General features: G+C 38.8%; 1 protein-coding gene across 25 annotated transcripts in view; it reads left to right on the top strand.

Moving 5' to 3' along the window:
- DST (dystonin) overlaps window positions 1-14,530 on the top strand; it is a 474,923-nt gene that overhangs the window by 358,613 nt on the left and 101,780 nt on the right. For all 25 annotated transcript variants that reach the window (XM_075202543.1, XM_075202542.1, XM_075202533.1 and 22 more), the window contains 4 exons: window positions 247-376; window positions 4,346-4,545; window positions 7,409-7,904; window positions 8,894-10,362. In XM_075202543.1, coding sequence (XP_075058644.1) covers window positions 247-376; window positions 4,346-4,545; window positions 7,409-7,904; window positions 8,894-10,362 — 2,295 coding nt within the window. The remainder of the gene's footprint in view (window positions 1-246; window positions 377-4,345; window positions 4,546-7,408; window positions 7,905-8,893; window positions 10,363-14,530) is intronic.

The following is a 14,530-nucleotide window of genomic DNA, read 5'->3' as shown; positions in this document are numbered from 1 at the left end:
GCAATGCAGAACATCTACAGCACGCTATGATAAAGTCGTGGAGAAACCGTGGTTGTGCGCCACCCTCACACTTGTCATTTATCCTGTGGTTAAAAAATGCTGCCTTTGCTGCTTGTACATTATTGTGTTACATATTATTTATCCTTCTGATTCGAATGTTACTTCTTTATGCTAAACTTTTGAATGTGATAAATGTTTCGAAAGTTTTTTTTCCTTTTTATATTGTTCTCATTTAACCTTTTCTAGGTATTTGCGACAGAAGTGAAACAGTATGAAGGTAAAGTGGAGACATTGAGGGATAAGCTTAAAAGTTTGATAGACAGTAATGCAGATGCTCCAGAATCTCAAAGGTGGAATGACACATTGGATCAAATAGGTATGTTTAGACCAGACAATAATAGTCATACATTGAAGATGTGCTTCTAGACTGTATATGTGCCTTTTTCCTTGAAACTGGAATTAGAGTGTTAATTCACAGGAGATATTAGTAGTACATGTACAACTCCTGTCCTTCTGAAGCAGTAAACATCCATGTGATACAGATTTTTCTCTATCTATGAATATGGCCTCTTGCTTAAAAATTAATTGCATGTCTACTTTAAGAAGTGCCTCCATCCCGAAGGGAATTGCAGGCACAGATTAGAACGTGAATTGAGAGGTCACAAATTTCTAGTTAAAGTCCAGCCTACAACCACTATTGTATCTCTCCCTTTCTTAATTACAACATTTCAATTGTTTAGCTAATACACTGCTCACTTGAATCACATTTTTATTGCATTGGTAGAATTATGCCTCTAAATGTGCTTTCTTAAAATGCACATTGACAGTTTAGGTCATAGTACATGATCATGATGGCTTTACTAAATAATTCAATAACCCTAACCCTAAGTGCTGATTATCCCGACATTAGCTATAGTTTTTTCAATAATGATAAGTCATATTAGAATATGGGAACAATACAGATGTGCGTGCTCCATGACAAATCATGGACTGCTTTGACATGTGCTGGTTTTCTTCTCTTAATTGTTGTTTTGGGGAACAGACCACATAAGGTCACCCAAAGATCAGGCAATGTAATACTCAGTGTTACAGAGTGTTCAATAACATAAAACTATTTATAATATCAGGTTTATATAAAACATTATTATATTAGCACATGTGAAAAAGATAATTCCTACATGACAGATGTGTATAAACTGTTAGGCCTAGTTCCATAGTTTTATTTACACTATGCTGTATTTGTCTGATCTACTGGACTGTGTGGTAGTGAATATGGGATTGTTTTATACAGTTGCATAGATAAATAAATTGCTTGAGATGAATGCAGTGTATGCAAGTTGGTTGTAAAACATGATAATGATGGCAGCCATTACTAATGGCATTCGCTGTCTATAATTTCACTGCACAAGAGCGATGTGAGTTGAATTTTTCAAACCTCCCATGTTCTGTTCCACGTAATATGAGCAGATGAAACCTATTAGTAATGTTGTGCATAATCAGCCCTTTCAGTGTTTTACTGTTTGATATGCACTAGTGAGTAATTATATAATTCAAGGTTAAACAAGTAATACTTTGTGACCATAACAATTTTCTATGTATGCCACAATGTACCATGTGAGTACTAGGAACGTAGAGGCTGCCATAAAATGTAGCTGAAAGTTTCCTTTACAATTTGTACATATAATGTTTACTTTTATGTTATGTGCGTCCATCATAAACTGCATTTGTAATAAAGGGAAACAGAGTAGAATGTCTGGTACATATAGGCCAGTGTTGGCTATCCTGTGACACTCCAGGTGTTGTGAAACTACAAGTCCCAGCATGCTTTGCCAATATATAGCAGCTTATTGCTGGAAGGGTATGCTGGGACTTGTAGTTTCACACCTGGGGCTAGATTTACTAAACTGCGGGTTTGAAGAAGTGGAGATGTTGCCTATAGCAACCAATCAGAATCTAGCTTTCATTTTGTAGCATGCACTAAATAAATGGCAGCTAGAATCTGATTGGTTGCTATAGGCAACATCTCCACTTTTTCAAACCCACCGTTTAGTAAATATACCCCCTGGAGTGTCACAGGTTAGCCAACACTGATATAGGCACACAGCTGTTAGTATGTATGTATGTATGTATGTATGTATGTATGCATGTATACATAATTATGTATGCTCTGCAACTTTTCTGTGACTTTTTATTTTATTTTACATTTTTTGGGAAATTCAACACATTTGGATCATTGGATGTTTTTAGCAAATGGCACAAATAGTAACAATTAAAATCCTGAATAGATTGATGCCAACTTGTCAAATGCTTCCATATATTGTTTATGTATGTAAGTGCCTGGTCAGTTTGCACTGCACATAAGCGGATATCATATCTAATAGCAAATACCACCGTCAACTAAAGATGTTGAGAGATATGGGTAGATTTGTGTGACATACTCTTAGTAATAATGTGGGAACAAGCACTGTTTTACCCAAATTCTTCATTATCACGCAGAGGATGATTACAGCCATAGTCAGAATAGCTATAGGCACTCAGGGGAGCGGTTAAAATAAAGTATTCCAAAGTGGAGTGCATCAAGAATTGTTGTCTGATATGGCTTTGTACTCCACCTGTTATAAACACATATTCAGCTACAGTATGAAATTCTTTTTAAGCAGATCTTTCACCTTTTTTATGGGTGAGAGGTTACCAATGGAAGTCCCTCACCTGGGGTTCCTGCTATATCTGAGCTGCAGCCAGGGCCATCTTTTCCATTGGGCACGATGGCAGGTGCCCGGGGCCCCACGGGCAAGGGGGCCCCATAGGCAGGGCTCTTAATTAGAATAAATAATCCTGCAAAAGAAAAAAACCTGCAAAAAAACCCTTCAAGGGACACTGAGCAAGTACATCTATCTATCTCTATATATCTATATCTATATCTGTATCTCTCTATATATATATATATATATATATATATATATATATATATATATATATATATATATGTAGGGGCCTTGGTGCACTGCTTTGCCCGGGGGCCCATAATGTTGTTAAGATGGCCCTGGCTGCAGCTTTACCCCATGCTCAGTTATATTACAGGCCACTGCAGTAGAATTGTTGGTGTCTTTGTGGTGGCCTGACTGAAATTGTAACTGGCTCCTGACCAGTGGCGGATCCAGGGGAAGGGGGGCGATCGGGGCGATCGCCCCCCCTAGCAGACACTTGCTGCCGACGGCTGCACAGTATGTGCAGGTCCGTCCAGCCGTGACAGGCAGGGACAGTGTGCTGCCCGGCTGCTCTGACTGTGTTTAAAACACAATCAGAGCAGCCGGGCAGCACACTGTCCCTGCCTGTCACGGCTGGACGGACCTACACATAGTGTGCAGCCGTCGGCAGCCTAAGATGTTAGAAAGGGGCGGGGCCTAAATCGCCTCGGGTACAGCATTTTTCTAGATCCGCCCCTGCTCCTGACTGGATTGTCACATGATTAGTCCACTTGGTAGCTGGCTTTTATTTCTGTCATAGCGTCTTATCCTTCCTCTCATGAAGCTCTCTTACTGCAACCTATAATGGAAATGAGTGCAGGGAATAACTTCCAGTGCCCTAAGAGTGGGACCCCCGCCAGTGTACTAGTCTGACAGGAACAGAGGTTGTGCAATCCCACTGCCAGAAGGTGGAATATCCTTTAAGGAACAAAATCAAGATTATATAGAAATAAATAATGCAGTTCCTTGTGGCGCTGTCGCAAATAGTAATTTGTAAGTAGCACCTGCAAAATATGGATATCTGCTAAATCCAAGATTGTAAATCAATACATTTTGTCTAAAAAAAAGTTTAAACTCAGTAATTTAATTGCAAAATATGCTGGGATCATGAATAGCAATAAAAGTCAACCATACACCTTTCACAATTTGTTCTGGTGGAATTGGAGGATCATACAGTTGCAAAGTGCTGATAAATGAGGATTTCACAATTGCATCAAACAAAAAGACATCAAATTCAGCTTTAACATAAATATTTTGCGGCAGCAGTGGAAAAGGTTTAGCCTTTATAAATCTCAAGCTTGACGCGTTTCGTTACACAGACTAGGGATTTCTTTAGAACCATTATGAAGCCGCAGTCTCTTCCTTTATTTAAAACAACACCAACTTATCAGCACTCACAACATATTTATTGTCAGCCAAGTAAAAAAATTAATCATCCAAAGAACACTGTCCTGATTATCGCAGATTTATAAAAGTTCTTACTATATATATATTTATTTATTTTTATATATAAAATAAAATCTAGATGTCTGACTTTTTGTCAATGAATGCTTTCCGCTTGTTTTATTGTATTTCTTGTGGCTTTGGTGTTGCTGCAGAATCTGCTTGGAAAGACATCACCCAGATGACGGCTAAAAGACAACAAATCCTGCAAGAGTCTTCAAATGACCTGACACAATTCCAGACTGCAGAGGCCCAATTAAAGCAATGGCTGGTCGAAAAAGAACTCATGGCCAGTGTCCTTGGACCACTGTCAATAGACCCTAATATGCTGAAAACGCAGAAGCAGCAAGTTCAGGTAAACCTCAACTTCCATCTATTGCGCATCTGATTATTTTCAAGTTATTTTATTTCCTGCCAAGAACATGTTACATATGTTTTTTGTCATTTGTTGGTGCAGGGAGATGTAAAGCTTTTTTTGACAGTCAGTGTATTAAATTGCAGACATGTCTTTGATGATGAGGGAGTCGCGGACTCTGTGTACTTTCTGCCTGTGTTGAGCAAGCCCATTTTAAGTGTTGAGAGATGCAGATGAGTTAATTGGAAAACAGGAAATGTGACAATGTTCAAAACCTGTTCACGTTCTTTAAGCTTATTGTTATTGCACCAAAATCTGTATAAGGGTTCTTCTTTCTATATATTCTATAAAATAAATTGTTAGATTATGAGAAACCACTTAGATTTGCCACTGTCATATACATGATCACAGGCTGAGTACTTCTCTCTGTACCACAAAATTCCAAGGTGATGTCACATATCACACAAAGCACTACACATACAGATCTTATTTGCAGGATTTTATCCACATGTGAATATCACTTGTCCACACTTTTTGTTTAATATAGTAATAAACCTGAATAAAGTAGAAAAAACATTTATATGGATATATCATAAGCCATTTGTCTTATTAATTGTGTACTACTATAGTTATGAGACCTTGGTACCATAGAGCAGTGATGGCTAACCTGTGACACTCCAGGTGTTTGTGAAACTACAAGTCCCAGCATACCCTTCCAGCAATAAGCTGCTATATATTGGCAAAGCATGCTGGGACTTGTAGTTTCACAACACCTGGAGTGTCACAGGTTAGCCAACACTGCCAAAGAGAATAATCTAAATAAAGTAGAGAATGGTTTATGAAACAAATGGAAACTTTGCTTTGAAATTCAAATATTTATTAAAAAAAATAAGGTGAAAGGACATATTATGTAGCCTGATTGCAATTTCCGTTAAACACAATACTCCTGCTATTTTTCCTGTGTGGTGATTCAGTTCTGAATCATATTCAATTCATGTTATTTCGTATGTGTGTATTACACGTATAGCATTTTACACCGTGGCTCTCAGTTATTCCACTGTGTAAAACCATTTCTTATTTAGCTCATTGTGTCCGAGAGACTGTCATGTCCCAGATATTTGTTTCCTCTGCAATGTAACAAGTTGGTCTGTGTTTATATGCCCCCCAGATGTTTTTCCAAGTCCAGAATAAGTAAATGTGTTTCACATAAGATCACCCCCTGCAATTTCATGCTGCTTATGATCGTCTGCTCATTATCTGACACTGAACAAGTATTCCTTGTACTAGTTACCACACCAAGTACAGTGACTCACTAGACTTTTTTCTTTGTTCGTTACAGGAGATTTTTTTCAGTGTGCATCATAACTGGTATAGAATATGTATCTGGGTTTGCTTATCAAAGTCTATTGATGTAGTTCTTTCATATTTAATTCTTTATCCAGACTGGGCAAATAACTAGACATCCATGCTCTCATCATCTCCCGTCTCGACTACTGCAACCTCCTCCTTACTGGCCTCCCCTGCTCCCGCCTTGCCCCCCTCCGCTTTATACTCAATGCGGCTGCTAAACTCATCTTCCTCTCACGCCGCTCCTCCTCTGCCTCCCCTCTCTGTCTTTCCTTACACTGGCTCCCCTTCCCCTACAGAATCCTTTTCAAACTCCTCACCACCACTTGCAAGGCTCTCTCTTAGTCTACTGCCCCTTACATCTCTAACCTCCTCTCCATTCACACTCCCGCCTGCTCCCTGCGCTCAGCCAATGATTGCGCCTCTCCTCCACTCTGATCACCTCTTCCCACTCTAGAATCCAAGACTTCTCCCGTGCTGCCCCCCTTCACTGGAACGACCTCCCTCGCTCCATTCGTCTCTCACCCAATCTGTGCTCCTTCAAGCGGGCACTTAAAACTCACCTGTTCCTTAAGGCCTACCAACCATCCACTTAACCTCTCACCTCTTCTGGTTCTCCCCTGCCCCCTTTCTCTCTCCCCGTTGCTGCACTGGCTCCCTTATGTACCTGATTCTGTTTACCCTCCCTTAGGATGTAAGCTCGTATGAGCAGGGCCCATCTTCCCTACTGTCTCCATATCTGTTCTTCCGCTCCGTCTCTACTGTATCTGCCTGCCTGGAGTTTCTGAAGTACTGGTACTTTGTGTTTATTGTTCTGTACTGTCTTACCCTGTATAGTCTACTGTTTGTACCATGTACGGCGCTGCGGAAACCTTGTGGCGCCTTACAAATAAACGATAATAATAATAATAATAGATTCTTTAAATATTTTGCTGTATTTTTGCCTGGGTTACATTTGTGTTAATAACACTGATACTACACGGATTCCTGAATTATATGACTATAGCACTATCATGATTGACTTGCATCCCTTGCTTTTACATATAGGGCACTGTCTTGTACTCTGTTTTAAAGAAATACAGTGGGCCTGATTAAGGAGACTAAAGCACAAAAAAGAGTAACTTTGCACCTGTGCAAAACCATGTTGCTTTGGAGGGGGAGGTAAATTTAAAGTGTGGGGACAGATTTATAGTTGGGGAAGGGTATGTCCTTGATCATCTTTAAAATGCAGTGTAAAAATAAAGCTATCAAGTATTTGTATGCTACATGATATAACAGCTAGCATTGTCCTTATGTTCAAAATAATAAACTTATTTTCACCCCTTGCATTGTAACATGGTTTGTCCTGGTGAGCATTTAATCCTTTTTTTTAACCTTACTTTCCTTAATGACTCAGGCCCTATATGTTAATATTTTTATTTATGTTATATTGAGTTTTAAATCCGTTTTCACATGCTGTATATGCATATTTGTATTGCATTGTATGAATTGTATATTTTTCAATTTGTTGTATTAGATTCTCCTTAAAGAGTTTGATGCTCGAAAACAGCAGTATGAACAGCTCAACAGCACTGGGCAAAGGATCCTGAGCAGACCCGGAGACTTCCCTCCCTGTGATGAAGCTGTACAAGAGCAGCTGGCAGCTGTGGCTTGTAAATGGGAAAGTCTAACCGGACAATTGAATGACAGATGTAACAGAGTTGACCAGGCTATTGTGAAAAGCACCGATTACCAAAACCTCTTGAATGGCCTTTCTGAGAAATTAAGTGCCTTAAACAACAAACTGAGCAGCAATATGACATTGAGCTCTAACCCTGATGCTGTAAGACAGAAGCTGGAGACTGCAAAGCTGGTCCAGGAAGAAGTAAAACTGGAGGTGGCGAATATTGAAAGTGCCAGAGTATTGTGTGATGAGCTGTCACATCTGGTGAAGGAGGAATACTTGAAAGCAGAGCTGAACAGGCAAATGGACACAATTGTTAAGCCGTTCATGGATTTGAAAGAAAAAGCAGGTTGGTTTTTGGCCAAATAAAAAAAAATGTAAAGCTTTCTAAAAATACTAAAACGCTGATGTAATTGCAGTGATTATGAAGGATAAAATACAAACAGATCTCATAAATCTGTTAAGTAAGTACATTCCTATGGCCTAGAGAGAAGATTGCTCTTCAGTTCCCTATTGTATGGTCATTTTTTAAAAACAACGGAAATAGTTTCCAAAAAAGACACATACAATGACTAAATTATCCTGGTTCATGATAAAACATTCCAAAGTCTGATTGCCCTGAACAGAGAGGCTGATAAAATCAAGTGAAGACTCATATTTCAGACAGTGTTCTGCCCGATTTATATATTACATTTTACACTGTGCAGTTTGCAGTAGAGTCAGATCATCTCACATTCCTTTTTTTATCCTGCCATTATTCAACCACTGACCTCCTAATGTGTCTCAATAATCCCTACACTATTATGTTATAAATGTTATTAACATGCCGTAAAACGGTTAATTCCTCATCAACTATTTTCATTTTAGGTAATTAAATGCGTTTAGTATATAATGATAATGTATCTCTTTTGCATTTTCATGTTTGATGTGTTTGGAGATATTCGGGTGTGACTTGGTAATCTTAATGTTTTAAAGCTAGCTTTACATGAGATTTGCACATTTAAGGTAGTTACAGTATACAGAATGAGCTATATTTTGTATGATACTCTATGTAGTGGTCTTCAGCTTGGAATCCCACATTAATAACCTCTTACAATTGTTGAAGATGACCCAAGGTATCACAATTTCTCCTTATATTATCTGTGGGTCTTCTCATTATTATACTTTGCAGTCAGGAGACTGAAGTTCAGGAGTATGAAATACATAGACATACACAGAGCACAATGGTCATGTATATCAAAATGAAAGGAAATACAATATATATGTCTAGCATTATTTGCTACTAACAGTAATCACTCTACTGATTATATTGTTAAATGCATTTCTTTAACTTTGTAGGTTCCCATGTAGAACAGCTACAATCTGCATTTGCTAGCTGTCAAAAATTTCATCAGATGTCTGAAGATTTCCAGACTTGGATAGAAAATAAGAAAAAAGAACAAAATGAGGCAGCACCTATTTCAGCCAAGCTTGATATCTTGAAGTCATTAATCACAGAGACAAAACAAGTGCAGAGTGCGCTAAATGCCCAACACGGTTCCTATGAAAAGATTATAGCAGAAGGTGAAAAACTCTTACAAAACACAGAAGCAGAAGAGAAGGTGACACTTCAGTCTCAGCTCTCCGTGCTTAGGCGCGACTGGGACAACATTAATAAGCAGGTATTGGAAAGGGAGCACAGCTTAGTTGATTGTCAGCAGAAGGCTACAAAATATAGAGAACTGGTAGATAATATAATGCCTTGGATTGAAGAATACCAACATAAAGTGCATGAAGTCAAACTTTCGATAGACCCAGTAGCGATAGAGAACTCAATTGGAGAAGTGAGAGCTCTACAGAAGAGTGTTGATAAGCAGCGTGGAATGGTGGAAATGTTAAATAGTGCAACAGAGAGTTTATTACACTCCTGTCAGGCAGATCTAGAGATCATCACAGATGAGCAGGCCACAGTGAACAACAAGGTGGAAACACTTACTGACAATCTACACAATAAAAGAGACTCCTTGGAGAATATGGCACTGCGGCTCAAAGATTTTCAAGAGTCCGTTAAAGATACAGAAAAGCAACTGGCAGTGGCGCAGGAGCATTTAGAAATACACAACTCTCTTGGGGCCCAAGCCTGTAGTAACAAGCATCTGACAATAATGCAGGCCCAACAAAAAGCCCTTCAGAGTCTAAAGCCACAAGTTGAACTTTCTAAAAGATTAGCTCAAGAGTTGGTAGTAGATGCTTCGGATGCAGAAGGGGTTTCTGATCTTCTTCTTCAAGCAGAGTCACTTCAGAACAAACATAAAACTATCAGCCAGCAGGTAGAAGAAAAATGCTCATTCTTAGAAACTAAGTTACAAGGAATAGGGCATTTCCAAAACAGTATTCGGGAGATGTTTTCTCAGTTTGCAGAGTTGGATGATGAGCTTGACAGTATGTCACCAGTTGGGAGGGATAGGGATACACTACAGGCTCAGAAAGAGGACATTAGCACATATCTTAAAAAGCTAGGAGACCTTATAACAACTAATGAGAATGCCAACAAGACCTGTAAGATGATGTTGGTTACAGAAACATCTCCAGATCTTATTGGTATCAAGAGGGACCTGGAAGCCTTAAATAAGCAATGTAACAAACTCCTGGACCGAGCGAAATCACGCGAAGAACACGTCGATGGCACCATTACCCGAATAGAAGAGTTTTATAGCACATTAAAACAATTTATCGCTCAGCTTGGAACCGTAGAGGAACATGAAGAATCTCAAGGTGCTGTTGGAATGGAGACGGACGTTATTAATCACCAACTAAATATTTTTACGGTAAGCAATTATCATAAACATTTATTCTCATATGATAATAGTAGTAAGTTGCACCAGTTTGTAATGTAGCGTCATCTAATATGGCAGTTCACACAAGTGATTGTCGGTGTAGGTATCAGCATGTAGCTATGCTTTGGGCAAATGACCAAAAGGCAGGAGACGCTGTAGTCTTCTCATAGTCCAGTGGATTCCAAACTGTTTCAGTTCAAGGCACCCTTAGGGCCTCCATAATTTTTTCAAGGCACCCCTAAGCCAAAATAATTACCACGTAGTCCCCTGCCTTGCTCACCACTGGCCCTGGCCGAGGCACCCTTGTGAGATCGCCGAGGCACCCCAGGGAGCCTAGGCACACAGTTTGGGAACCACTGTCATAGTCCATGTTCTCTGACAGGGTATTGTTGCCTCTATTCTTCCACTCTTATAGTATTTGTTACACAGCAATCGCATTAGCAACATCTGATAATTAAATTATTTGTAATGTTTTTGACTGCGATGTTTCTGGCATTTTTTGTTTCATTTCTGAGTAGTATGTATGTTAACTTGGTTTCTTGCTATGACAGCCAGAGAAAGACGTTTTTAGAGGAAAACTATTACAAAGTTCCAAAAACTAATAGCAGCTTTATTAGTTCAAAACAATATGTTTTTCTTTTTCAATTTGGTCAGTTTAATATCTCAGAAGAATAGAAGATATTAATCAAAGTATGGTGCAAACTCCTCTACGTGCAGCCTTTACTGGCTGGACAGTTTGCTGCTGTCAATATCTAGTCATAACGCTGTTATATGAGTTTTCTACTCAAAGCTGATTACTATCTTCTCTCATTTTGAAATATTATCTTTTTTGAATATTAAACAATGACCGCATAAAAAAAATAAAAAAATTGCTGTAAAAATAGTGTTATTAGTTTCTCGGCAACAGAATAACTGGTTAATCATCTTTTTTGTCCATTTATAATCTGAAAGAAATCTATTTGATCGTGTGTTTCAGTGTGTAATAAGTATTTAGTACACTTGACTTGTGATAAAATGTTTCTTTATCTATCTATGCACAAAAAAGAAAATATATTTGTTTTTCTACTAATTTAGAGTTCTAGAAGTTTTGTTTTGTTTTTGCTTTAGTTTTCAGAAATTATAATAGTAAACTATGTGGAACCTGCCATTAATTCACCTCTTGAATAATTCGGCTGTAATGCCTTTTATGCCTGTTCCCCAGAAGCACTGTAGTTATTGATGGTTTTACTATTCAGCTTCAGTTCTCATAATGAGGCATCAATTCCAAAGTACATGGAGATGTATGAGATCACAGTGCATTTGTGGTTCAGTCTTACCAGGAGACATGTAGTAAAAATAAGGCTTTTGGTATTTTAGTGATGAATCAGCATGACTCCTGGATTCATTTCAAAGCGGGGGAATTGCAAATATTTATAGCGGAGTTTCACAGCAAGATGTGATAACAAGTATTATTTGCAAAGAGTAGAGATCAACTGATTGAAGGTTATTCATTGTCAAAGGGGAATGATACTTGTTGACTTTAATATATGTACAGTATGGTTCGTGTACCATGATTCAGGTCCTTTCTTTACTGAATAGAAATTGATGAACATCATACAATCCTACATACGCTGAATTGTAAAGTGTTTTCTTGAAGGTTTGGAGTTAATATAACAGTGTGATAGTAGTGGCGGACATAAAAGAACTGCACTGACAATTGGACACAAAAGATTTTTCCATCACAAAAAAACATTATTTGGATTACAGCGGTGCTGTACAAAGCACTGTTACTCAGCAAAAGCAATGTTAATTATTATGAAAGTTGTGAAGACATTTCTGGAGATGAAGGTGAAATGCTTTTGCACATGAAGGGTTTACACACAACATATGTGTATAAACAGTATGGTCATATATATATTGGCTAAAGCTCAAGAGAGTTTTACAGAGACTGTATCAAGGCATTAAAAATTGATCTCAGTTCATTTTATACTTTACATTATATTGTAACTCATACTTGCCAACTTTTCCGTGTTGGCTTCAGAGAGATCCCGGGGGAGGTTGGCTTGCTGGGGCAGGGCTTGACGAAACTCATCATTTTGGCCTTGCCCCCTAAACGTTTGTCACAAGTTTGGCCAATTACAGCAGGGGGCGGGGCTAAGATGACACAATATTTGTGTTATTAAGCCCCACCCCACCATTTATCTATTGTGGGGGCGAGAATCAGGAGGTTGCCCTGCTCTCCCGGGAGCCCAGGAGGTCTCCCAGAAATGCGGGAGTCTCCCGGACATTCCGGGAGAGTAGACAGCTATGTGTTAAGGAAAATCTCTAGAGACTGAAGTGTCATTTCTGTCTCCATTACTGAAGTCATGTTGGCTTACCTGTCAGTCTCTGATTAAATCTTGGTCTCCATGAAAATGGCAACCTCCATAGGCATTAATACATAGACATAGGACGCAATTTCTAAACTGTGTCATCATGCCACAGATGGCGAAGCCAACCTTGTCTTGTACTGGCTCAGGATCAGGGAGAATGCCAGACTCTTCAGGGAGTGAGGGAGATCACCCCTATTTCAGGAAGTCTCCCTGACATTCAGGGAGAGTTGGCAAGTATGTTGTAACTTACTTAAAAAATCAATATATACAGTATTTATACATATAGTAGAACTCTTCATTCTGACTACAACACAGCCAGGCAAGCATTCAGACATTTAGCTACTAGAAGACACAGGGACTCCGTCAGGAACTAGACATTATTTTGCGTGCATATCTCCTACAAGTTCAACCTGTCAGTTGTTGTTCTTTTGTTCAGCTTGGCCTTATTATGTAAATAGACTAAGTCAGAATTAGAGGACACCGCGGCTGTATTTATTACATGCATTACTATTGTACAATTTAATGTTTTGTTACATTGGTAGTAATGTATCTAGAAATGCAGTTTTCCATATAAAAAAATGTACCCCATTATGTGTAAAGGCCAAGGCCCAATCTCTGCTGCTTCTGAGAATAGATTTTCACCCCACCACCACCTCCACTAAACAGGGAACACTACCATAAATACTATTTTAAACATCTTGATGTGCTCCTGCTGACATTGACATCTTGGCGCTGTAAAAATAAGTGCAATTGTGCAAAAATAGCTATATAGCTGTCATTTGAGACTGCAATTTTGCAGCTTCTGAAGTGAACTGTATTATTTCTTTAGCATCTGTGACTGATGTTTATTTTATATTGACTGGTGAAATTAAATTGAATAAATGAAAAGTAGGCTGTAACAGCGGCATAGTTTCCATCTCAGATATACATTATATACAACTTAATTTATCGATAAAATTATTGATATTCGTGTTAAATGTTAAAAGTTTAACTTAAAACAAAGGGAACAAATAACAAGAAAACAAGTGTTGCGTCTAGATTTGACAGTCAGCACAAGCTAACAAGAAAGACAGGCACTGAATTATCCATGTTAGGTTTATAAACATGTCAGTATTCCCACGGAGAGCGCTTACTGCATACGGTGGTGACAATTATGCCTGCTTGTTAGGGACACTCCTAGGTTTTGAAGAATTAACCCTGGAAATGTTTGTCTCTTTTTTACATTAACCAGTTGAACAAAACGACTGTCCTTGTTATATATGTTTCTTACATTATACAATAGATCTGTATTGTAATTATGTCCAGTGGTTGTGTTGGTAATGTTAGTAGTTCTACAACTATTAGGCTGGGTACACACTTCAGGGTTTTCAGCTGATTATCAGGCCAATCACACGATAAGTGACCGCTCCGACCAATATCACATTATACCAACGACAGTAAAAAAAAGTCCCGATCAGCATGTTGGTTCATGTGTACACACTATCAGGGCCGGACTGGGGCTAAAAATCAGCCCTGGCATTTAAGGTACACAGGCCCACCTCAGTTCCAGCAGGAAAGAAAATATGTGCCGCAGCGGCGGCGCCAAACAGGGCGTGACCTCATCGTGTTGTGGGTGTGGCCAACATGGGGCTTTGATACATATATTATAATAATACATTACATTTATCATTTTAGACAAATACACAGGCACTAGTGTTAGAAGCACACAGCTTTGCCTTCACAAGCAGTACGTTGTGAAGCAGGACATACCTCCCAACTGTCCTTGCAGTCGGACCAAATCCTGACTAAGGGAGACAGTCACCCAAATT

The sequence above is a fragment of the Mixophyes fleayi genome, chromosome 3 (genome assembly GCF_038048845.1).
Source record: "Mixophyes fleayi isolate aMixFle1 chromosome 3, aMixFle1.hap1, whole genome shotgun sequence".
NCBI lineage: Eukaryota > Metazoa > Chordata > Amphibia > Anura > Limnodynastidae > Mixophyes > Mixophyes fleayi.
The sequence above is the reverse complement of the archived record's forward strand: the minus strand, read 5'-3'. Positions and strand labels throughout refer to the sequence as shown.